The sequence below is a fragment of the Oncorhynchus nerka genome, linkage group LG25 (genome assembly GCF_034236695.1).
Source record: "Oncorhynchus nerka isolate Pitt River linkage group LG25, Oner_Uvic_2.0, whole genome shotgun sequence".
Classification (NCBI taxonomy): domain Eukaryota; kingdom Metazoa; phylum Chordata; class Actinopteri; order Salmoniformes; family Salmonidae; genus Oncorhynchus; species Oncorhynchus nerka.
This window is the reverse complement of record NC_088420.1, coordinates 59,046,105-59,071,834: the sequence shown is the minus strand read 5'-3', so window position 1 is coordinate 59,071,834 and position 25,730 is coordinate 59,046,105. Positions and strand designations below refer to the sequence as shown.

The 25,730-nt window shown below is 43.6% G+C and overlaps 1 protein-coding gene across 2 annotated transcripts in view; it reads right to left on the bottom strand.

The window, feature by feature from the left end:
- LOC115115592 (reelin-like) overlaps positions 1 to 25,730 on the bottom strand; it is a 303,739-nt gene that overhangs the window by 91,472 nt on the left and 186,537 nt on the right. For both annotated transcript variants that reach the window (XM_065009916.1, XM_065009917.1), the window contains exons 5-11: positions 11,669 to 11,701; positions 11,441 to 11,519; positions 11,096 to 11,192; positions 10,433 to 10,484; positions 1,517 to 1,622; positions 696 to 936; positions 256 to 407 (exon numbers count right to left, since the gene is read on the bottom strand). In XM_065009916.1, the coding sequence (XP_064865988.1) occupies positions 256 to 407; positions 696 to 936; positions 1,517 to 1,622; positions 10,433 to 10,484; positions 11,096 to 11,192; positions 11,441 to 11,519; positions 11,669 to 11,701 (760 nt within the window). The remainder of the gene's footprint in view (positions 1 to 255; positions 408 to 695; positions 937 to 1,516; positions 1,623 to 10,432; positions 10,485 to 11,095; positions 11,193 to 11,440; positions 11,520 to 11,668; positions 11,702 to 25,730) is intronic.

Here is a 25,730-nt window from a genome sequence, read left to right as displayed (position 1 = left end):
TTTTAACTAGGAATATGTTGAACTAACAAGCTAGCAAAAGGTTGCCTTGCAACAGCATCAACTTCTAGACAGGCCAAGCTCTAATACGCTCAACTAAAACGATACTGTTCGTTTCAAGTATACTAATATGAACTAATATTATTTACTGTAGTATGCAGTATATACTCATTAAGTATACAGTATGTTAGTATTGGTATTCGCACACAGCTATGGAGACAGATAGATGGAGATGATGATGAAATCATTATGTCTCACTTGGTGGGCAGACTCTCAAAGTCCTCCTCCCAGTAGCTCCGACCCTCCTCTCGGTGGAGGTCAATGTCTCTGGTGGAGGCGAAGGTGTGGCCCACCCCCTCCTCGTTGTTGCCATGGAAATACAGGGTGTTGCCCTCTGACTGACAGGCACGCTGGGAAAGAAGGAAGTGAAATGACAATGTCGAATATCATCAATACAGATGACAATACAGTATGGCAATAACGTATTACTTTACTGTAGGTCTTGTACATGGTGAAGTGTTACACTGACCACGACCTGACCGGTAAAACCTCCTGGTCCTAGTAAGTAAGCAACAGTATTTTGGTGACGGCAACTTGATTACCTTGATTACCTTACCTCGTCTAAAAAGATGGTTTGCAAACTGCCATTAAACAGTTGAAGAAGAAGAGGAAGAAAAATAGGAAGAAGAACATGGTACCTTGACGGTAGCCCCAGGGAAGAAAAGCCAGTTGGCCGTGTCTGGGGGGTCCAGATTATCCTCCAGTAGGGGAGGTATGTAAGCAGCGTTGACCAGGAGTACGTTGTCCAGGCCCCAGCATGACTCGTAGCCTTCGGGTCCCTGGGGGGCCTCCTGGGACCAGCGTAAACGCACCCCATCTCCCCTGGAGTGCACTGGCAGGGGCAGGAGGTGGACTACTGTACTGCTGTTAATTGGAGCTCTGTGGAGAGGATATATGATATATATAAGCTCCAAATCAGTCTGTTTCTTGTGTGTGTGTATTGTGTGTGTGTGTAGAGTGGTGTAAGGGAAGGTGTGCATGTGTTGGGGAGAGAGAGTAGGTGTATCTGTGTTTGTGTGTGTGTGTGTGTGTGTGTGTGGGCGGGGGGGTCCGTGTTTACAATAAAGCAGAACATGCAATTAACATGCTGCTGGGAAAAAATGACGAAACATTATCATCAAAAATAAAAGAGGGAGAGGGAGAGGAAGCGAGAGATAGAGAAACAGAGGGTGAGAGAGAGAGAGAGTTAAAGTGGGGGAGAGAGTGTTTCTAAACAACTAGAGAAGAAAATATTACAGGAAGGAGGAAAGGAATGACAAATTGAGAGGGGGAGGTGTGAAAGAGCGAAAAAAGAGAAGAAGACATGGTGTTTATGACAGATGGATGTCTGTGTGAGGAGGGAAGGAAGCAGGAAGAGGAGAGAGAGAGAGAAAGGAAGGGAGAGGATGTCTGTGTGAATAGGGAAGGGTTGAGAGAGAGAGAGAGAGAGAGAGAGAGAGAGAGAGAGAGAGAGAGAGACCTGATCTTCTCCAGGGTGATCCAGTCATTGGAGCCGTTGTTCTTGTTCAGACTGAACGCCACGATGATGCTGGGGTCGGAGTAACTGAACCTACATGTGCCTGAACCTAGAAAGAGAAACACACACACACACACACACACACACACACACACACACACACACACACACACACACACACACACACACACACACACACACACACACACACACACACACACACACACACACACACACAGAGGGAAAATAGTTACTTCGTGATACTTCATGAGTGGACAGCTCTGTGTATTAACGCCATGCTAAGGCTGTGTCCCAAATGACACCTTACTCTATAATGCACTACTTTTGACCTGAGTGCTATATAGGTCCTGCTCAAAAGTAGTGCACTGCATAGAAAACAGGGTGCCATTTGTGAAGCAGCCTAAGCCCCAGAGAGGGGAAGTGCACATATAGAATGTAAAAGTCAGCTGTTTCTGCATCAATTCAAATTCCTCAAAATGAGAATGGCAATGTTCTACTGGTGCCCTGAGAGGCCTGTGAACATCTTCAATAAAGCCCTTCATTCCTTCCTTCCTTCCTTCCTTCCTTCCTTCCTTCCTTCCTTCCTTCCTTCCTTCCTTCCTTCCTTCCTTCCTTCCTTCCTTCCTTCCTTCCTTCCTTCCTTCCTTCCTTCCTTCCTTCCTTCCTTCCTCTCTCCCTCCCTTCCTCTATCCCCTCACTCCCTCCTCCTGTCTCTTTCCCCACCCTTCCTCTATCCCCTCACTCCTTCCTTCCTTCCTCCCCTCCCTTCCTCTTTCCTTCCCTCCCCAGCCATGTAGAAATTATACTTTAAATGGTGTTAAATAGAAATGATCTGCTTAGCAGTTGGTGCCCAGGGAGGCGGACAGGCTGATGGAGAGAGGAAAGAAGAGAAGCAGAGAGGAGGGGAGAGGGGAGAGGGAGTGGTACTGCTGATGCATGCTATAAAGGAGCTTCGGCCCTACTTTACTAAGGGGAGCATGGAGAAGGGAGGGATGAAGGGATAGAGGTGCTAGAGTGCACCCCTCCCAGGGCATTGGGGAGGGAGGAAAGAGGGGCTAAGATGTCACAGGTCAGAGGTCACTAATGGTCCCAATATCTTCCCCCTCCCCCAACCTCCATAGGGCCTAACCTCAGACCTACACAGCACTGTATGTTTCTTTCATATTTATGAGTACATACAGGGCCATGCAGACTGACTGGCTGACCGGTAGAGAGAGAAAGAGAGAGAGAGAAAACGAAAGAGAGAGGGGGATCGCTGCAGCCTGTTCTCCTGCTCTCCTGTGGGACTGTCACAGATGCGTGTAATGGACATGAAAAATATGAAGTGTCTAAAAACTCCATCTGCCTGACACGGGCTGTTGGGTGGCATTCCAGGTCTCACTAAACCGAATTTACAATGATAGGAGAAATAAAGAGAGAGAGGGAGAAACAAGGAGAGAGAAAGAGAGAGAGAGAGAGAGAGAGAGAGAGAGAGTGAGTGAGGAAAGCAGAGAGGAAAAACAACAAAAGCACTCAGTGTGTTGGCTAAAGATTCCATAAATGTTCATTACATAGAGTGTTACCACAGGAGAATGTCAGGCCATATGTCTGTGAGCTGAAGCAGAAGTGCAGCTGGGTCATGCAGCAAGACAATGATCCAAAACACACAATCAAGTCTACATGATAATGGCTAAAAAGAAACAAATTAGTCCAGACCTATTCCCAATTGAGATGTTGTGGCAGGACTTGAAACGAGCAGTTCATGCTTGAAAATCCCCAAATGTCGCTGAATTACAGCAGGTCTGCATGAAAGAGTGGGCCAAAATTCCTCCACAGCGACGTAAGAGAGAGATCAACAACTACAGGAAGTGTTTGGTTGGAGTCATTGCAGCTAAAGGTGGCACAATCAGTTATTGAGTGTAAGGGGGCAATTACTTTTTCACACAGGGGCATTTGGTGTTGTGCAACCCTGTCTATAAAATAAATGCAATAAGTATTTTGTATTTTATTGCAAAAACGGCAGCTACTCTATATGGAGTCCACACAAAACATGAAACATGTCATAATACAGAACATTAATAGACAACCGCTCAAGGACACAACTACATCTTTTTTTTCTTCAAAAGGCTCACGTAGCCTACTGTAGTAAAACGCCAAATGGATCTACCTCCTGGTCCTCTTCCCCTGTCTTACCCACCAAGGGTAGAGACAGAGATGACCTCGCCTACTGAAATACCGGATTGGGCAAAGCCACCAGAAGACGACTCAAGCCAACCAACTATTGAACCTGACTGGTGTCAGGAAGAATCACCCTCTGCCTCAAGTGACACCTCTGAATGGGAACAGCTGATAGACTCATTGCTGATAGAGTAAGGGCACTGTCATAAACAGAGGCCCATATGCACACTGTAAGAAAAGTGTTTCCTCATTGTTGCTAGAGTAATAGGCTCTGTCATAACCAGAGGCCCATATATGCACTGTAAGAAAAGTATTTCCTGTTGTAAGATATGTCATCACCCTCTCTGCTCTGAGGGAATGGGAGGAGCAGCGGATTGGGTGCAGAGAATCAAAAGGTATATAAAGAGACATTTGCCATTACTTTGGCGCTGACTTCTTGAATTCTGAATTCATTTAGACAACCATTTGACTTCGAGTAATTGCCACCTGACTCAAATTACTTAAAGATTCTAACTTGTTGGATCTGAGAAGGGTCTCTCCGATATACCGTTTAACTATTGAACAGCTGTTCTCTCGCCTGTGGCCTTGGTGCTTGTATACTGATGCAAATTATATCCAGAGCCAGTCTTTGAAACCGCAACTCTCGGTTGAGCTCAGTACCTCGCCCTAGTTGCATGGCACGGACGCTGCGGTAGTTCAACGGGACTGAGAGTCACTCTAGTCCTTAAGTTGATCTCCTGTTAATACCTACGGTTATCTGAATTGACCCTGTCGCCCGCGGCCTTGGTGCTTGTATACTGATGCAAATTACACCCAGAGACAGTCTTTGAAACTGCAACTCTCGGTTGAGCTCAGTACCTCGCCCTAGTTGTGTGGCACAAACTCTTCGATATTCAAGTGGGGCAGGGAATCACCAGCGGGTTCTCTCATCCAGTCCAAACTTGAATCTCTCAATTTAGTAAACCGCCGACTTCAAGTCAACCTCTCAGCCAGTAGAGGGGAGTCGCTACTAACTAAATTCTAAAAGAACTCTGACCAATTGAAACTCTGCTTCTGATCTTGTGGGTCTCCTCGTCATCTCTCAAAGGTAATTAAATAACTATTATAAGCATTTAATATAGAGATAAGTGTTATCATTGTACCAGGCATTTTATAGAGCATTAAGGCATTTGCATGTTTTTGATTAACGCTGTGTGTGACCGAGTAACAAATTGTGTATTTTGAAGTGTGTTTGATTGAGTGTTTTCAAAAATAAACGGTAGTCTTATTTTGTCTCGAGTAAAACGTTCTCTCAAAGACAGTTAACGGCATGGGAGATAACAACTCTGACACTCCCCGCTACCGGGATACTGGAAACGGGGATCAATGCTCTATGACAGAATGAGTTACCATTAAAAGACAAGAAGGAAGGTGTGTCCAGTAGTGATTCATTTAATTGTCTTATCGATCTATCTAAGTTTTATTTTCCAAGCGATACATAGCCGACGGGCAGAGTAGTGAGACTAAGTTGACTAAAGGTCTTCACACTTTAAACTAGATACATCACAGAGGGGAAACAGTCAACCACAGGGAAATCATATAGAGACTGGTAGGACTAGTGCTTAATAATAACTCAAGGACCAATTACACATCCCAGCTAGAGCTAGACCGTTGAGAGTGACAAGGCAAAAGACCTCTCTACTCGGACAACGCTTCGATATAGAAAGAGAGGCAGGGCTACGCGAGCGGTCCTGGTTATACCGAGATAACCTGAAGTATTAATAGTGCCCTGTCCAATCCAGGGAACGGGACGCTAACCACCTCTAGCACCCCGCTGCCGGCCAAGGGGCGGGGCTGAAGGTTTCGTATCGCGACACTACATATCAATACAGACACACAAACTATCTAGGTCAAATAGGGGAGAGGTGTTGTGCCTTGAGGTGTTGCTTTATATTTTTTGAAACCAGGTTTGCTGTTCACTTGAGCAATATACAACATGCAATAAGGGCTCTGTATAATACTGTACGTTTTTACTGTACGGATTAGGGGACTCTTTCCTTGCTGCACTCGACTACACTACTGGACAATAATGAAGCTAAGGTAACGTAAAACTTGAGCCTCCATTTAATACCTGCAGTTGAGATAATGTGACACAGGAAGGAAACCTGGGATACGTGGAACTCACACTTCTCTATCTTGACATATAGTTGACTCTGCAGGAGGCATCCCAGGACTTGGCAAACGTGCAGTATGTGTTCCGGAAGGGTCTTGGGGAAGATCAAGATGTCGTCGAGTTAAACTAAGATTCAACATATCCCTCAGGGTGTCATTGAACAATGCTTGAAAGACTGTCGGTGAGTTCGATAATCTGAAGGTCATGACTAAATACTCATAGTAGCCACTTGGGGTGTTAAAGGCAGTCTTCCACTCATCTCCCTCCCTGATTCTCACCAGATTGTAAGCGTTGCGGAGGTCCAGTTTGGTGAAGAATTGGGCCGCTTGGAACAACTCCAGGGGTAGGGGGTAATGATTATTGATCGCAAATCTGGTTCAGCCCTCTTGTAATCGATGCAGGGACGCAGTCCTCCATCCTTCAGACACTGAAGACGTAGATGTCGATTAAGGCAGCCCCCTGCATCTCTCTGATTCAGATTCAGAGGCGCTGGGTAGGAGTTGTATGGCACAGTCGTAAGGATGATGAGGGGGAAGGTGACGGCCTGCCTCTTACTGAAGGCCTGCTGGAGATTGAAGTATTCGGGAGGGAGAGCGAAAAAGTCTTAGTCTTCAAGGGATGCAGGAGGATACGGCTAGGCTCTTGGTGGGGGTCTTAGACATTTAGTCTGGCAGGCCTTAGCCCAGTCTAGTAGGTGTCCCATGGACCAGGAAACTAGTGGGTTATGCAGCGCTAGCCAGGGGAACCCTAGGTAAGGGGCTTCCCGGGAGCACTGATCAACAGAATAAAAAGAGTCTCAGAGTGGTTCACCCCAACCTGCATAAGAACGGGCTTGGTCTGAGATTCCACCTGACCGGAGCCAAAGGGGCGTCCATCGACAGCTTGAATCTGCAGAAGAATGGGACATTTTACACGGGGGATTTGTAATTCTCTGAAAGTCTTCATCAATACAATTACCAGTGGCCCCGGAGTCCACAAAGGCTTGAATCTGGATCTCACGGTTGTCCCAGCGGAGGGTTGCGGGTGGTAACAGATAGCCGGGAGGTAACTGCACAGCTTGTCAGGGTTGCCCCCTGTCCTGGCGAGCCCTGGTTTCTCGTCAGCTCTGGGCAGGTAGCACGGAGATGGCCAAGACCTCCGCAGTTGAGGCCGCAGCGTTCGAGCATGCACCAGTCACGCTCCTGTGGGCTCCTCAATGCTGGATTTGGGGGGACTGGGGTGATCAGGAAACCTAGATACTGGGATGGTGTCAAAAAAGCGCTGTCTCACGCGTTCTCGGAGGAGGTTGTCGATCCTGATTGCCAGCGTTATCAGGGACTCGAGGCCCTCTCCCAGTTCCCGAGAAGCTAATTCATCCTTGATGAAGTTAGACAACTCCTGGTGGAAAGCAGTGACCAGTGCCTCCGTATTCCAGCCACTCTCGGCGGCGAGGATGCGGAACTCAATGGTGAAGTCAGCCACTGGTCTGGCCCCTTGGCAGATGTTGAACAGTCGGCTGACCGCTTCTCGTCCGCCAACTGGGTGGTCGAAGACTCGTCGCAGCTTGGCAGTGAAGGCTTATATGTAGCTGCAGGGTGGTGGCTGCTGTTCCCACACCGCTGTTGCCCAAGCCCGTGCCTTGCCTGAGAGTAGAGAGATTATGTAGGCAATCATTGCCCGATCGGTGTGGAACAAGGAGGACTGTAGCTCGAACACCAGAGAGCATTGGATGAGTAACACATTGCATCCTCCCGGATTGCGGTCACACTGCTCGGGGCTGGAATCTTGGGTTTCTGGGCCAGGTTCCCTGCAGGAACTACGGTGACGCCTGTAACATTGGGTGATGAGTCTTGGCTATTAGCTCCTCCTGGGCAGGAGTTGGACTGTTGTTGGAGGGAATCGGTAAGTGCCTGGATATTTGGGAGAGTTGTTCTTGCTGCCACCCAATTAGTGCTACTTGTTGGGTTTTAAGCATTCTGGATCTGGGTGATCTCTTCTGGGTCCATGTTGAGGCAGAAGCTTGCTGTGATATGGTGAGGTTGGACACAGGTGCAGAGAAGAGACCAGACGAGGAATCAGTGGTTAAGGATATACATTATACTTTACTGAGAAACACTAACAGAAGGATCACAGTAACACTGGGAAAACAACAAACACTAAGTGTCGAAAATTTACTCTGGAGACAAATACACACGGCACACAATTCAAGCTTCAGCAAAGGACAACATAAAACACACCTATTTTACTCCTTGTGTAGTCTTAACATTCTGTATACTCACCTTGTCCTAAGGGTTAAAAATGACCCGACTTCACTAAACCCCTTTAAAAAAATCAGCTTAATTTAATTTTAAACCCCAAATCTATTTTGCATGAATAATTGACGCTACCCATCCCTTAAGCGGGATAATTTTCATCAGCAACCGCTGAATAGCATAGCGCCAGAGTCAAATAATATTACAAAAAAATATTCATATTCATGAAATCACAAGTGCAATATTGCAAAACACAGTTTAGCCTTTTGTTAATCCACCTGTCGTCTCAGATTTTGAAATGATGCTTTACAGCGAAAGCAATCCAAGCTTTTGTGAAAGTTTATCGATAGCATAACAAAACATTATGTACACTAAGCATTAAGTAGCTAGGTCAAGAAAATCAGAAAAGCAATCAAATGATTCAATTACCTTTGATGATCTTCGGATGTTTTCACTCACGAGACTCCCAGTTACACAACAAATGTTACTTTTGTTCCATAAAGATTATTTTTTATATCCAAATACCTCCGTTTGTTTGTCGCGTTATGTTCAGAAATCCACAGGAAAGAGCGGTCACGACAACGCAGACAAAAATTCCAAATATTATCCATAATGTCCACAGAAACATGTCAAACGTTTTTTATAATCAATCCTCAGGTTGTTTTTAAAATATAAAATCGATAATGTATCAACCGGGAGTGTAGGTTTTTCAATAGGACTGTGAGAAACAATGGCCGCTTTACTCTGTTGCGCAAAACTCACTCTGAGAGCCCCCACCTATCCACTTACGCAATGTGATCTTTCTCGCTAATTTTTCAAAATAAAAGCCTGTAACTATGTCTATAAGATAGCTCTCAATCCACGGCGTGGCAGAGGTTGAAAAGCCATAACACATACGTTTATTCAACAACAGGTTATGGTCAATGATTTCAAAGGCTGCACTGAAATCTAACAGAACAGTTCCAAAAATCATATTATTATCCATCTCTTCAACCAATCATCAGTAATTTATGTCAGTGTAATACATATTGAGTGCCCTTCTCTATATGGATGCTGAAAGTCTGTTGTTCACTTGTTTACAGGGAAATAGCATTGTGTTTGGTCAAAATATTTTTTTCCAACAGTTTGCTAAGAGCTGGCAAAAAGCTTGAAGGTCTGCTGTGAATCAGTAAAGACTGCTTTACCATTCTTGGGTAGCGGAATTACTTTGGCTTACCTCCAGGCCTTTTTATTTATTTAACCTTTGGCCTAAGGACAAATACTTTCCTCTAGGCTCAGATTAAAAGATTTGACAGGTAAGAGTGGCTATAGAGTTAGCTACCGTTCTCAGTAGCTTTCCATCTAAGTTGTCAATGCCAGGAGGTTTGTCATTATTGATCGATAACAATCATTTTCCCATCTAGATTTATTAGCCACTCCTTTTGCCTCATCTCTTTCAAACATACAGTTTTTCAATTCCTCATCAATCCACGTAGCCTTAACAGTGGGGTTTCCAGTCTTGTGGGCGCACTCCACCTGAATCTTCCCGTGGTCCATCTTCAATTTCTCAGAGATCATTTCCCTCACTTTGTCTTCAGACTCCTTCCAGGTGTCATGTGGAGATTCTGCAATTCTGCCCACAACCATGTTATTCCGCTTTGATTGTCCCTTGAGATTTATCCATCATTGTTGGCATGGATTCATACACAGAACTGATGTCCTCTCTCAATGACTTACAGATTCCTGTCATCTTGCCATTCTCCTGTTTCAACTCAATCAGCTGATCCTGGGAGAACTGCAAGCTGTTCTTCTGGTCCTGGAACACTCTGGTCAAGTCGTCCATTCTTTTATTAGTTGAATCCACAAGTATTTGGACAAAACACTTGAAGCTATTTTGTTGTTGTAACAACTTTTTTGTTAATTTAAAAGATCCTTCACCTGTGATAGAGGACACCACTGTCCTCAACTGAACTCCCGTTGGCTTTGGTCTTGGTCATGGTTTCTAGCAACGTAAGTTATGTTGTTACTCCAGACAGGGCAGGTCACAGGGAATATTTAAAATGTAAAACAGCAGTGATCTAGATGGCCACAAACCCGGGAAAATCCGCATTCCCAGCCACAATGGCTAACCACGTCGCGGGATGCGTTCAAGCCATCAAGAAACACTGCTAGCTTGATAGGCAGCTAGCTAGGACTATGGAATTGTTGTGTAATTTGTTCACTCAGATTCCCTTTTATCTAATATTAGGTTTTGGTTGAAGATCTGATAATTCAGTATAAAAAATATGCAAAAATAGAGAAAATCTGAAAGTGGCAAATACTTTTTCACGGCACTGTAAAATGATATGATTGATTGCGTACATTATGTTTTTTACTCACCAAGAGCAAACTGCAGGACAGAGGCTGTGGTGGTGTTGAGAGGTACAGTGGTCTTGAGGAGAGAGGGTACATATATCACAGGTTAGAGGATAAAGGCAGTGGGGCTTTAAGTGTTCTTAATAGCTGGGAAATGGGGCTACATATATCTAATCACAATACAATTCCTAGATGGAGCTAAGGATGCAAGGGCTTTCGTCAGTGTGTGTTTGTGTGTTCTCTGTGTGTGTGCTCTGTGTGTGTGTGTTCTGTGTGGGGAATGCATCATTGTGTGTACTGCTCTTGACTGAACTAGTGCCAGGCAGCTGCATGAAATACTTGGAAGGCTGACAGATACTCTGTAAAAGCTTATTATCAGAGTAAGCAAATAGAATCAAGACACACTAAACACAGCCGTTCGCTGTCTCTCATATGGTGCAACAGGGAAATAGTGGCAGTTAACGTGATTATCATCAGATACGTGGAAGCATTCTAGTGTCTTTGTGGTTCTGGTATGATCTGATATGTTGTAGGTTGTAGTATTATGTGGTTGTGGTTGTGTTCATTAATAGTGTGGTTGTGGTTCCCACTATGGTTGTGAAAAACTAGGTGGTTGAGGTCATAGTGTGGTTGTAATTATGGATAAAGGAGTGGTTGAGTTTGTGGTTGTATTGTGGTCATAGTTACCAGTTCTCTCTCTCTGAAGGGCTCACAGAAGGTGACAGCTCTGCCATGCATCAGAACCCCACACTGCTCTCCTACCTCACAGTTACTACACTCTGACCTGGGGGGAGCAAGATAAAGAGATGGATGAAGAGAGTGCATTAGAAGATAATTTATGCAGGTTTAGATATGAATAAAATGCCTTACTGTAGTTTTTGTAACACATTTTTGTCTTCTTCAATTGCACAGTGTGACAAAATGACACAAAAGTATGCTTTAGTAATCATTTTTGTGACAACTGTTGACAAAAAAAGGACTTTATAAAATACATTTGATTGATTGATTGATGAATTGATTGATGTAACCTACCAAATTCTGGGGTCCAGCTCTCCCTGCAGGTTGGAGTCAAAGTCATCACGGAGCACCACATGGTTCCCATGGATCTCAGCTACACACAGAACAAACAAAAACGAAGGTTAGGAGATAGAAAAACATGACAGGGAAGGGTCCAATATTAATAACAAAGTTGTTGATGTTGGTATGACCACAGAAGATTGAGTTGATAGCATATAAACATGCATGAAAAAATGCACTCACCAAGACTGGGTCTCAATGGCGATTCCGTAGGTGCTGAAACAGAGAGAAGATGCATCAGTAACCCTGCAGCTTGTTTCCCTACTCTGACAAAGATTGCCATTGGCCAGAAAGAGACCAGAGATAGTAGAATAGTCCAGTCCTAATGTCCCTCCTGTCTCAGACATTCTCATATGTGCTGGCATGTCACAACTGCTAATATAGTCAGAGTGATCAGAGTGTCATCTGTGATGTGTGCCAGGCCTAACTAGCAGTCCCTCTGTTTTGGACAAGAACCAAGAAGCAGGAGCGAGCATGTTAACACATCACTGGAAAAGAGCCAAACTGAGCAGCGACAAGACAGAATACACTTCAATCAACTTCGAAGCAAAAATAACTTTGTAGTGGCTGAGGCTCCAGTACTTGCTGCTCCAGTGCGTGCCCTCCCTGACTGTAGATAGTGGTGCTGGGTCTCCTGTTGGACGTCCAGTACTGATGTTTATTCCTGATGTTAATGAAGTAATGAAAGTCCGCTTGGACCTGATAAATAGTTCAACACCAATTAACACCCCTCCCTCTCTTGAGGCCCGTGCCTCTTAATATGTTGCCAAGCCAACACATCACAACGCTACTGCAAACTCTTCCATGAGTGCTCTGAGAGACAGGCAGATGGAGGAAGAGAATCAAAGGAAGAGATTAGGGTGAGTTTGACTCAGCGAACCAAAATAGAGTATGATGTTATACAGTGCAATGTGAGAGTACCCTGATACATTTCTCACCAGATTGATAAGGGACTTTGAAATCCACAAAACCATCAAACCTCAATTCCCTTCAGATTTTTTTTATCTTTCTTTAACCAGGCAAGTCAGTTAAGAACAGATTCTTATTTTCAATGACAGCCTAGAAACAGTGGGTTAACTGCCTTGTTCAGGGGCAGAACGAGAGATGTTTACCTTGTCAGCTCGGGGATTTGATCTGGCAACCTTTTGGTTACTAGTTCAATGCTCTAACCACTAGGCTACCTGCCACACCAATACATTGTGACTTTTTCCAGAAAAAAAAGAAAAAGGAGCACTCAATGATCAGAAGTTCATTGCAGACATCTGAGGTAAGATGTTTTTACTGTACTTTTCACTATTTCTGTCAGTACCCTTTATCAGAACTATGCACAATGGCATTGACCCCAATGAGTTAGGGAACCCTTCCCTTTCAGTCCTATTCAAGTTGGCTAGATCACTATCCTCTTTAAAATAAAATTATTTTAAGCAGAAAAGAAGTGCAGGATAATCTTCCACTGTGTTCTCCATCCAGGATCAGCCTGCACCTCTGATTAAAAACAATCCTTTAGTCCAGATAGGATTCCCACTTCTCATACCCAACTTTCAAGAAACTTCCAGGTGATTTCAATGACTTTTAATTTAACACAAATCATACACGGCTCCCTAAAGCTCCTCCAAGAGGGAAGGAGATCCCTCTTCCCCCCCAAAAACCCATCCATAAACAATGGGAACCCAAACCAGGAATATTACTAAAATGGCTGACTATTACAAACCAAACAAAAGTCTTTCTATAGTCCAACCCCCCCCCCTGCTCTACTCCCTTCAAGCAGTCCTCATTTCTCCACATTGGATCCTAATACTGGGCTTTATTAGCTAACTGGATTTGCCATTCAGCCATTCAAAAGGGGGATTGGTGTGGTGGAACGTTACTTTAGTGCTGACTGTAAAGTAAAAGTTTGGGTAGTCTTAGTGTTCTGTTTGACAGGGCTGAGAAGAGGGGGTTCAGGGACTGTGATATCGACTGGTTTTGTGCATGTGTCTGTGTGTGTGTATATATGTGTATATGTACTGGTAGGCGACTGACTTGGAGCTCCACGACTGGATATTTGGCTCCGTGGTGAAGCCCATTAAAAGTAGATCAAAGGGCCTCTCTCTCTGGCTCCTGATGATTCAAAACATGTTTAGAGGGATCCATCAAACTCCAGCCCCCCTTACTCTCACTCTCCCTTCTCGCTAATCATTAGCATTTTAATAAAACATAATGAAGGGAAAATGTTGCAATCTATCTACGTATGTGCATTAATCATTTTGCAGTCTATCTTTGTGTACTAATCATCCCCCTCATTCCTAATGGGCATTTATCACTCCTCACCTCTCCACCTGATAGCTGATGTGTGGTGAGTGTTCTGGCACAAAATGGTTGCCGTGCTTCACCCAGGTGGGTGTCACACATTGGTGGTGGAGGAGGTGAGTTGCCTCCTTACTATGTTAAGTGCGTTGAGTACCTCAGTTTGTAGAAACGCACTTTATAAAACCAATCCATTGTTAGTATTATTAGAAATACACAGTGGTGTTAAGTACTTAAAGTAAAAAATACTTTAAAGTACTACTTAAGTTGTTTTTTGGGGTTCTCTCTACTTTAATATTTATATTTTTGACAACTTAAACTTTTACTCCACTACATTCCTGAATAAAATACTGTACTTTTTACCCCTTAAATTTTCCAAGACACCAAAAAGTACTCGTTACATTTAGATTGTTTAGCAGGACAGGAAAATTGTCTAATTCACATCCTTATCAAGAGAACATGCCTGGTCATCCCTACTGCCTCTGATCTAGCAGAATCACTAAACACAAAGGCTTTGCTTGTAAATTATGTCTGAGTGTTGAACTGTACTCCTGGCCATCTGTAAATTAAAAAATCAAGAACATCAAGTCGTCTGGTTTGTTTAATATAAGAAATGTTTAATGATTCAAACTATTACTTTAGATACTTAAGTACATTTCAAACCAAATTTCTACTCAAGAAGGATTTTACTGGGTGACTTTCACTTTTACTTTAATCATTTTCTTTGAAGGTATCTTTACTTTTACCCAAGTATAACACTTTTTCCACTACTGGATATACATACATATTTAACCTACGTATACACATTAGGAATATCCACATCTCCTCTCTGTACACTGATGGACAGCATTAGGCCTTCTGTGACATGACCTCCGTCTCTCCATTCGTACTGTCTCTAACAAGCACTCCCTCTTCAAACCTTTCTAAAGATATGTCCTTCTGGCTGAAGAAAGGCCCAGAATGTTTAGGAGTTCACTAATCCCCCATCCTCTCTCTCTCCAACCCCATTCCATAAGGAGCAGACAGTAGCCTCATTTCCCTCAGATTAATCCTCTCACTTTCTTAAAGACTTCACTTACAGCCTCCTCTATTATGGGCTCATCTCTGCTAATGCCTGTATCTCGCCGGCTTACACACACACACACACACACACACACACACATAGGCGCAGGAACAATATACACACAAGAGCAAGACACACACACACGTACGCACACAGGCCAGAGCTTACACTGGGTGATACGTTTTCATTCAGCACCAACCCCGACTGTCTCATACATACACACAAAGACACACACGCTCGCACACACACACTTGTAGGGATGGGAAAGGGGAGGGTATCATCTAAACGCACCGCTCTATACACATCTCAAAATCAGAGGGGCTTGGAAGAAAAAAACAGAGAAGGGGAGTTGGGGATAGGACTATGCAGAGGGTGGAGAAACTAAATTAGAGTAAGCTTTGGGAGTCTCAGACATATGGGCACAAAGAGCACAGGGCTCTAGTGATCTTAAATCCCCGTCCCTTTTTCTCTCCCTCTCCATCTCCCAGCTCTAATCTTCTCTCCTCCCTCTCTCCGTCCTACTTATCTCATGTCTCCACCAATTTCTCTCCTTCACTCTCCATCCCTGTTTCTCTCTCTCTCTCTCCTTCACGCTCCGCCTCCCCATCTCTCCTCTCTCTCTGTCCCTCTCTCCTTCACTCTCCTCCCACTCTATCTCCCTCTCCCTTCTCTTTTCCTCCAGTTCCCTCCCTCCATCCCTCCTTCCCTGTCTTCCTTGCTCCCTCCCTCTCTTTCTCTGACTCACTTCACGGTGTATAGGTATCCAAGACTGAGCTGTATGTTTGAAGTTGAGTCGTTGAGGTCTAATTGACTGTTGCAAGTACTGACTCACCAGGACACAGGATGCAGGATGTTGCTGTGTGTGTTTTTTCTGTGTGTGTATGTGTGCATGTGTGTGCGTGAGAAAGAGTGTGTGTTTCTCCAGGAATGACGACACATATTTAACACCTTTTTGTGTTGGCACAAAACTAAGGTAAATAATACTTTACTCAGAAATCTTTGTGGGCATCAATGGCCATAATTATGTTATTAGAAGACACAACACTTAATTTCCTAATTAATGGTGCAGATAAAAGAGTGAAGCAAGACATCAATGTCATTTGTTTGTTGATAGACTGTCTGAGTTTTGTCTTTTGTCTTGATATGTTTTGTGTCTAGGCATCTTTTGTATCAAGTTTGTGCAATAGTCTAAACTTCCCTGTTTGCAAGAGTTTGTGTTTGCATGCAAATTACTAAATTAGAATACAATGGCTGGGTGAGTGGGTGTGTATCATCTTTGTCTGTCTCTGGTTAGAGTTGCTTCCTGTAGCACCTGTCTATGGTCGCAAATCTCTGGTGAGACAGGGGCAGGCCAAGGAGGGTCAGTCCCTACAGCATCCATCACCATAACAACCTCCCTGTCACGTTGAAGGATATTATTATGGGGTGATGGTAGAGGAGGTGGGAGGGAGTCACTAAAGCCTCTCCTGTCATCAACACAATGACAGGAGAGGGTGGTGAGAGGAAAATAAGGGAGGGAAAGGAGGGAGGAGAGAAGATAGCTAGAAGTGAGAAAGATCTCAAGGTCCAGTGCAATGAGGGCGATGAGGGATGGCTGGGGGCAGTGTCAGTATGGGGGACGTTTGTTAGGCCACCCATCCTGCCTGTCGTCTCCCTGTACCCCTGCCTGTCGTGTCTGTGATCATCCATCCCTCAGGGAGCTGTGTCCTGCCCTGCCTGATCCTGAGTTATATGGTTCATTGATAATCCATCTGAGGCTCAGCCCTGCTCTCTCCCCTCTGCCAGGCTCCACCAGGTCCATAAACAACTGATTTATCCCCGTGGAGGAAATTAAAGGGACTGGCAACACCAGGCAGGGAGCAGGGCTAGGGGCCTAGGCTGTCACCAGATAGGGAGGCTTGATGGACTGCCCACCTAGACACCCTCCACCGACACACCAGCTCCACCTCAGGCCCCCCTCCCTTCCTAAGTCCCTCACACCCTGGCTTCCTCCTCAGCCACCCAGCACCCAGCCCATCCTCACTCTCCTGAGCCCTCTCTCTGGTTTTCCAAAAATTTGTGAATTTTCTGTGGCTTGGTGGTGACCTAACATAATCGTTTGTGGTGCTTTCGCTGTAAAGCCTATTTGAAATCGGACACTGTGGTGGGATTAACCTTTTGCAACTAGGGGGCAGTATTTTAATTTTTGGGTAAAAAACGTTCCCGTTTTAAACGGGATATTTTTTGTCACGACAACATGCTCGACTATGCATATAATTGACAGCTTTGAATAGAAAACACTCTGACGTTTCCAAAACTGCAAAGATATTGTCTGTGAGTGCAACAGAACTGATGTTACAGGCGAAACCCAGATAAAAATCCAACCAGGAAGTGCCGCATTTTTTGAAACCGCTTCATGCCAATGACTCCTTATATGGCTGTGAATGTGCTACGAATGAGCTGATGCTTTATACGTATTCCCCAAGGTGTCTACAGCATTGTGACGTATTTTTACGCATTTATGTTGAAGAATAGCCGTGGTCACATGATGGCTCCCGCAGAAAATCTTGCGTAAACTACTGAGTTAGCCATTTTTCCAATCGCTTCTTATGAGAAACCAATTGTCCCGACGGATATATTATCGAATAGATATGTGAAAAACACCTTGATGATTGATTCTAAACAACGTTTTCCATGTTTCTGTCGATATTATGGAGCTAATTTTGAAAAAGGTTTGCCGTTGTAGTGACCGCATTTTCTGGTCGATTTCTCAGCCAAACGTGACGAACAAACGGGAGCTATCTAACTGGGAGACTCCTGAGTGAAAACATCCGAAGTTCTTCAAAGGTAAATGATTTAATTTGATTGCTTTTCTTATTTTCGTGAAAATGTTGTCTGCTGCCAGTAGAGCCTAGCATAGCATTATGCCATGATAAACTTACACAAATGCTTGTCTAGCGTTGGCTGTAAAGCATATTTAGAAAATCTGAGATGACAGTGTGATTAACAAAAGGCTAAGCTGTGTCTCAATATATTTCATTTGTGATTTTCATGAATAGGAAGATTTATGTCCGCTGCGTTATGCTAATTAGTTTGAGGCTATGATTACACTCCCGAATCCGGGTTTGAGAGTCACAAGAAGTTTAACAACAAGATTACCTTTAAAACTGTATAAGATACATGTATGTTTGAGGAATTTTAATTATGAGATTTCTGTTGTTTTGAATTTGGCGCCCTGCACTTTCACTGGCTGTTGTCATATCATCCCGTTAACGGGATTCCAGCCCTAAAATATCCCAGCTTTCCTACAATCTAAGCTTGATGCCCTCAATCTCACACAAATGATCAATGAACCTACCAGGTACCACCCCAAAGCCTTAAACACGGGCACCCTCTAAATACACCTCTGCTGTTTTCAACCAAGATCTCAGCGATCACTGCCTCATTGCCTGTATCCGTAATGGGTCAGCGGTCAAGCGACCTCCATTCATCACTGTCAAACGCTCCCTGAAACACTTCAGCGAGCAGGCCTTTCTATCGACCTGGGCCGGGCATCCTGGAAGTATATTGACCTTATTCCGTCAGTAGAGGATGCCTGGTTATTTAAAAAAAAAAATGCCTTCCTCACCATCTTAATTAAGCATGCCCCATTCAAGAAATTTAGAACCATGAACAGATATAGCCCTTGGTTCTCTCCAGACCTGACTGCACTTAACCAATACAAACACATCCTATGGCGTTCTGCATTAGCATCGAACAGCCCCTTTTCAGGGAAGTTAGAAACCAATATACACAGGCAGTTAGAAAAGCCAAGGCTAGCTTTTTCAAACAGAAATTTGCTTCCTGCAACACAAACTCAAAAAAGTTCTGGGACACTGTAAAGTCCATGGCGAATAAGAACACCTCCTCCCAGCTGCCCACTGCACTGAGGATAGGAAACTCTGTCACCACCGATAAATCCACTATAATTGAGAATTTCAGTAAGCATTTTTCTGGCCATGCTTTCCACCTGGCTACCTCTACCCGGGCCAACAGCACTGCACCCCCCCACAGCAACTCGCCCAGGCCTTCCCCATTTCTCCTTCTCCCAAATCCAGTCAGCTGATGTTCTGAAAGAGCTGCAAAATCTCGACCCTATAAATAAGCCGGGCTAGACAATCTGGACCCTTTCTTTCTAAAATTATCTGCAGAAATTGTTGCAACCCCTATTACTAGCCTGTTCAACCTCTCTTTTGTGTCGTCTGAGATTCCCAAAGATTGGAAAGCAGCTGCGGTCATCCCCCTCTTCAAGGGGGGGGGGACACTCTTGACCCAAAATGCTACAGACCTATATCTATCCTACCGTGCCTTTGAAGGTCTTTGAAAGCCAAGTGAACAAACAGATACCGACCATTTCGAATCCCACCGCACCTTCTCCGCTATGCCATCTGGTTTCAGAGCTGGTCATGGGTGCACCTCAGCCACACTCAAGGTCCTAAACGATATCTTAACCACCATCGATAAGAAACAATACTGGCCAAGGCTTTCGACTCTGTCAATCACCACATCCTCATCGGCAGACTCGATAGCCTTGGTTTCTCAAATGATTGCCTCACCTGGTTTACCAACTACTTCTCTGATAGAGTTCAGTGTGTCAAATTGGAGGGCCTGTTGTCCTGGCCTCTGGCAGTCTCTATGGGGGTGCCACAGGGTTCAATTATTGGGCTGACTCTCTTCTCTGTATACATCAATGATGTTGCTCTTGCTGCTGGTGAGTCTCTGATCCACCTCTACGCAGACAACACCATTCTGTATACTTCTGGCCCTTTGCATACTTTTTTTTTTTTTTTTTTTTTTTTTTTCCAAAGTATTTGTATACTTTGGACACTGTGTTAACAACCCTCCAGACGAGCTTCAATGCCATACAAATCTCCTTCCGTGGCCTCCAACTGCTCTTAAATACAAGTAAAACTGAATGCATGCTCTTCAACCGATCACTGCCTGCATCTGCCCACCCGTCCAGCATCACTACTCTGGACGGTTTTGACTTAGAATATGTGGACAACTACAAATACCTAAGTGTCTGGTTATACTGTAAACTCTCCTTCCAGACTCATATCAAACATCTTCAATTCAAAGTTAAATCTAGAATTGGCTTCCTATTTCGCAACAAAGCATCCTTCACTCATGCTGCCAAACATACCCTCGTAAAACTGACCATCCTACCGATCCTCGACTTCGGCGATGTCATTTACAAAATAGCCTCCAATACCCTACTCAATAAATTGGATGCAGTCTATCACAGTGCCATCCGTTTTGTCACCAAAGCCCCATATTCTACCCACCACTGCGACCTGTATGTTCTCGTTGGCTGGCCCTCGCTTCATACTCGTCGCCAAACCCACTGGCTCCAGGTCATCTACAAGACCCTGCTAAGTAAAGTCCCCCCTTATCTCAGCTCGCTGGTCACCATAGCATCACCCACCTGTAGCACACGCTCCAGCAGGTATATCTCTCTGGTCACCCCTAAAGCCAATTCCCCCTTTGGCCGCCTCTCCTTCCAGTTCACTGCTGCCAATGACTGGAAAGAACTACAAAAATCACTGAAACTGGAAACACTTATCTCCCTCACTAGCTTTAAGCACCAGCTGTCAGAGCAGCTCACAGATTACTGCAGCTGTACATAGCCCATCTATAATTTAGCCCAAACAACTACCTCTTCCCCTACTGTATTTCTTTATTTATTTTGCTCCTTTGCACCCCATTATTTCTATTTCCACATTCTTCCACTGCAAATCTACCTTTCCAGTGTTTTACTTGCTATATTGTATTTACTTCGCCACCATAGCCTTTTTTTGCCTTTACCTCTCTTATCTCACCTCATTTGCTCACATTGTATATAGACTTATTTTTCTACTGCATTATTGACTGTATGTTTGTTTTACTCCATGTGTAACTCTGTGTTGTTGTATGTGTCGAACTGCTTTGCTTTATCTTAGCCAGGTCGCAATTGTAAATGAGAACTTGTTCTCAACTTGCCTACCTAGTTAAATAAAGGTGAAATAAATCAAATAAAAAAATGTTTTTATCAGTTATATACCTCAAGAATCAATGGGCACACATCATTAATGTATAAATACAAACTGCTATACATACTCAAGCTCACCCTCTTCCTCCCTCGCTCTTAGATCTCCTCCGCCTCTTTCTCCCTCCATTCCTCCACTCCTTTAATCCTTAAGAGTTGATTGACACACCCATGTGTAATGTAAAATAAACGTTAAAATCCGTCATTTCTTTCTCAGTCCACCACATGTTGGCCTTCAACATCTGTGGTGGAAAGTGGCAGAGCTGCATCATTTGTCAGAACAGGAGACAATCCCGGAAATCGGTCTCCTCACAAAAATGTCTGTAGCTTCCGAACGGTTTGACATTTAAACTAATATCACCACTCTTATCACAGGTGAAAAGAGCCAATAATGAGCCGAATGAGCTACTGTCTGACTGACGTGTCGTGATACCACCGCCTGACTTATGTCTGCGTCTTAGAAAATAGCATTGAGCTATATTATTCATCTGCATGCTATTATAATACAGTAAGAATCTCAACTGTAGGAAGATCTACACATCAACCGAATAGATGGGTTACAGCTGTTGGGTGGTTTTGTTGGGTTATTTTCTGCTTGTTGGATTGTTTTAGAAATAACCCAATGAGTTGGGTTTAAGTTGGGTTGGCCCATGAAATGTAACATTTTGGCTTCTGACCTTTTCAACGGTTGTTTTACTCTGTTCAGCTGGGGAAGACCAGTGGGGGACAGTGACACACAAGCAAGACAGTATTGTCACTATTAGCTAAATGTTTAGCTAGTTACCTTGTTCAGATAGCATATCTAGTATTGTTATTTCAAATAACTGTGATGGAAGAGCTGCTTTCAAGTATTACATTTAATTAACAAGCTAGCAAAAATTTGGCAATAAGATAAAGGTTATCTAGCTAAACAACCTGCTTAATTTACTATCTATCTATCAATCAATCTATCTATATGTAGGGAGGGGAGGGTTAGGAGGGGCGGACAAGAAGCTAGGATGAGCATCAGGGGTTAAGTTAGGGACAGGGTCAGGGGACCCCAACTCTAACCCTAGCTTAATGTCTAAACCTCAGTTCAACCCTGACTTTAGCCTCAACCACAACCTTAAGCATAGGAATAGGTTTAGTAGCTAATAGTAATTCCTTGTCCTGTCATCACATTTGCCAATAACACTGATTTGTGTTCTCTTTTGTTTTAGCTGTAATCATCAGTCTGGTTAGCTATCCAATGGATGCATTTGTGAGGGAGAAGCTGACAGAGTGGATCATTAGTTCTCTAATAGAGACATTTGAAGGTAAGTCTAACGATTCTAAGGATTTCCCATTGATAAAGGCTACTGTCCTGTACTCTAAGTATTGTTCCAGTGTTTTCTTTGTTTTCTAAGGACTATGTTATGCTATATTGTTGTGTTGTCTTGTGCTATCAATTTGAAATAGTGGAGACAGATCAAGAGTCTCCTCCTTAATCCCAGATTTGGTCATATAATTAAATTCACACATGTATTCGGGCAAATAATGTATTAAAATGTTTCTACAACGTTTCTACTTGCTGTATTTGTACTTTGCACAATGTGCTTAATTTGTTTCAAGTGCAAACAGATGATTCCAGGAGACAGCAAGAGATTTTTTAAACACCTAAGAAGCCTGAATGGTGTGAATGGTTCTTCAATTTACTTCAGGTGCTGTGCGAAGGGTTGTCAGAGAACCTTCTTGTACATGTGGTCTTGTTCAAAGGCATCTCTTAAAATAACACATACTGTAGGCCTAGAACATGCCAACGCCACCAACATGCCATCTACCTCCACACATGACAATAGATATCCAACCAACAGTGCTCACACATCCACAAACAGTGCAGGAGAATCTGATGATAAAGTGTATGAAGATTGGGATGGTTTAGAGGAGGAGGCCATCACCAGTAGGGTTGTTTCTGGCCAAGCCCAAAGCCATGTCTGCACAGATTTACTCTTCAAATGATTATATTGTTAAGAAAACCTTCTCTTTAGCTTCAGACATCGTTCTAAGCTTGCAGAGTAAAACCTTGTCATTGCTGCAAAGATTTGAGCACCAAAATGATACAGACATCGTTCTAAGCTTGCAGAGTAAAACCTTGTCATTGCTGCAAAGATTTGAGCACCACAATGATACAGAGGTTAATGTTTTAATGAGTCAGTTTGAAAGGGCAGCTGAGTTATTGAGGAGTCTTGAATCTGAGTACAGACAAATTAAGTACTTTTCTGAGACAGGGTTTGTGCAACAGCTAGAGTCAACGTCAGGCACAGTAAAATAGGTTGCTGTACAGGACACATTTCAGCACATACCTTTGCGTCCTTCACTGAAAACAATTATTGAGACTCCAGGTACTATGAAAGCTATTTTGGAATACCAGCAACATAGATGGGTGCACCGCAGGGCTATCATGATGGATAGCTGTATAAACACCATCCCCTCTTCTCCACAGAGCTGTCCATCCCCCTCGTGCTTTATCCTTTAGCTGGAGTGAGCTAAATCAGGGTCAAACAGAGTAATTCTTGATAGTCTTGAACAAATCTACTTTGAAACAAAAGTATACACCTCACACACCTGCTTATGGCCAAAATAAATGAACACCTGTACCATGTCAGATGTGTGAAAAAGTATTGTGTGCTAGAAAAAATTAATTTGCCCCCTTTCTAATTTTCAAAATGTTTGCATAATTTTTCCATCAGCAAAAAAAAAAAAAAGATTTCTCTCATGTGTTGTGCACAAATTTGTTTACTTCCCTGTTTGAGAGAATGTCTCCTTTGCCAAGATAATCTATCCACCTGACAGGAGTGGCATATCAAGAAGATGATTCAACATACACAGGTACACCTTGTTCTGAGAAAAATAAAATGTGCAATCTGTCACACAACACGATGTCACTGTTTTGAGGGAGCCTGCAATTGGTATGCTGACTGCAGGAATGTCCACCAGAGTTTTTACCAGAGAATTGAATGATAATTTCTGAACCATAAACCACTTCCAACGTTGTTTTAGAGAATTTGGCAGTCCGTTCAACCGGCCTGACAACCTCAGACCACGCGTAACCGTGCCAGCCGAGGACCTTCACAACAGTCTTCTTCACCAGGTGAGACCAGCCACCCGGACAGCTGATGAAACTGTGGGTTTGCACAACTGAAGAATTTCTGTACAAACTGAGGATCTTGAAGCTGAGGATCTTGACCTAACTGCAGTTCGGCCTCGTAACCGACTTCAGTGGGCAAATGCTCACCTTCGATGTCCACTGGCATGCTGGAGAAGTTTGCTCTTCACAGATGAATCCCGGTTTCAACTGTACCGTGCAGAAGGCAGACAGCATTTATGGTGTCATTTGGGAGAGTGATTTGCTGACGTCAACCTTGTGAACAGAGTGCCCAGTGCTGGCAGTGGGGCTTTGGTATGGGCCGGCATAAGCTATGGAACATTTCCCAGTTCTTCAATTGCCTGCAGACATATCACCCATTGAGCATGCTCTGGATCGATGGGCACGACAGTATTTTCCAGTTTCCGCCAATATCCAGCAGCTTTACACAGCCATTGAAGAGGAGTTGGACAACATTCCACAGGCCATAATCAACAGTCTGATCAACACTATGGGAGATGTCGCGTTGCATTAGGCAAATGGTGTTCACACCAGATACTGACTGTTTTTCTGATCCACGCCCCTACTTAAGGTACCTGTCACTAACAGATGCATGTCTGTATTCCCAGTCATGTGAAATCCATAGATTAGGGCGTAAGGAATTTATTTCAATTGACAGATTTCCTTATATGAACTGTAACTCAGTAAAATATTAGAAATTGTTGTATGTTGCATTTATAGATTTTGTTCAGTGTAATTCATAAGGAATAAGGGTTTCAAGTGTCCTATATCTAGGAGACATAAGAAAGCTCAGGAAATATTTAAGTTTTTTGAACACATACTAAAAAACACCTTATTTTGTTGACACAAAACTATCTCCATACTTCCATGAACTAGTCCCGTGACACTTGTGGGGAGAACACCATCATGTTTGTGAGAGTCTCATCTTTCCATAGAGTGGTATATTTGTTAGTTGGCCAAACCGTTCAGCCACTTCAAACATTTTCGGAAGAAGACTGATTTTGGGGATTTCTCCTGGTCTGACAAACAGCGCTGTAGCTCTGCCACTTTCCACCGCAGATGCGAAAGTGGACATAAGCGGATGCAGCCCATGCAAAAAATAGATCTCTAGCTTAAATTGACAGATTTTAATGGGGATTGTTTTATTATGTAACTTAGATTGATGCATAGACTTTTAAGAATGATCACTTAACAAGGATCACTGAATGATCAACTTGATCAAAAAGCTGGACTTGTATGCAGTGACTGATATAATTATTTCTCCACTAAGACCGACTTCGGACACCAAAAGCGAGATGGCCCTGCCACTGATCTCAGAATTCCATTTTCTGAAAGATGATGAGGAGCATAGATATGTAAGTAAATGCAAGAATTAACTCAAATTAAAATCAAATAATGAAACTAAATGTCATGTTTGCTGTCCTTTTCTGGATTGTTTCTTAATTAACATACTCTCCTGTGTGGTACTCTCCTGGCCGCTACCGTCATCGTGCCACCGGCTACATAGAGGACAGGCTGAGGAACATAATGAAATGTCTGAAAGCCTCTGAAAGGGAGGTCAGCCGCTCTGATTGCAGACATAGAGGGGGGAATCCTCTCGGAATTTGTTACTTTGGTTACTATGCCAGATAAGAGTTCTTAACAATAAGTTTTTAAATATTCATAAGGTATTCAGTGAATAATTCATTTGTAACAAGGATTGAGATCCACCAAACCAGGTGGGAGAATT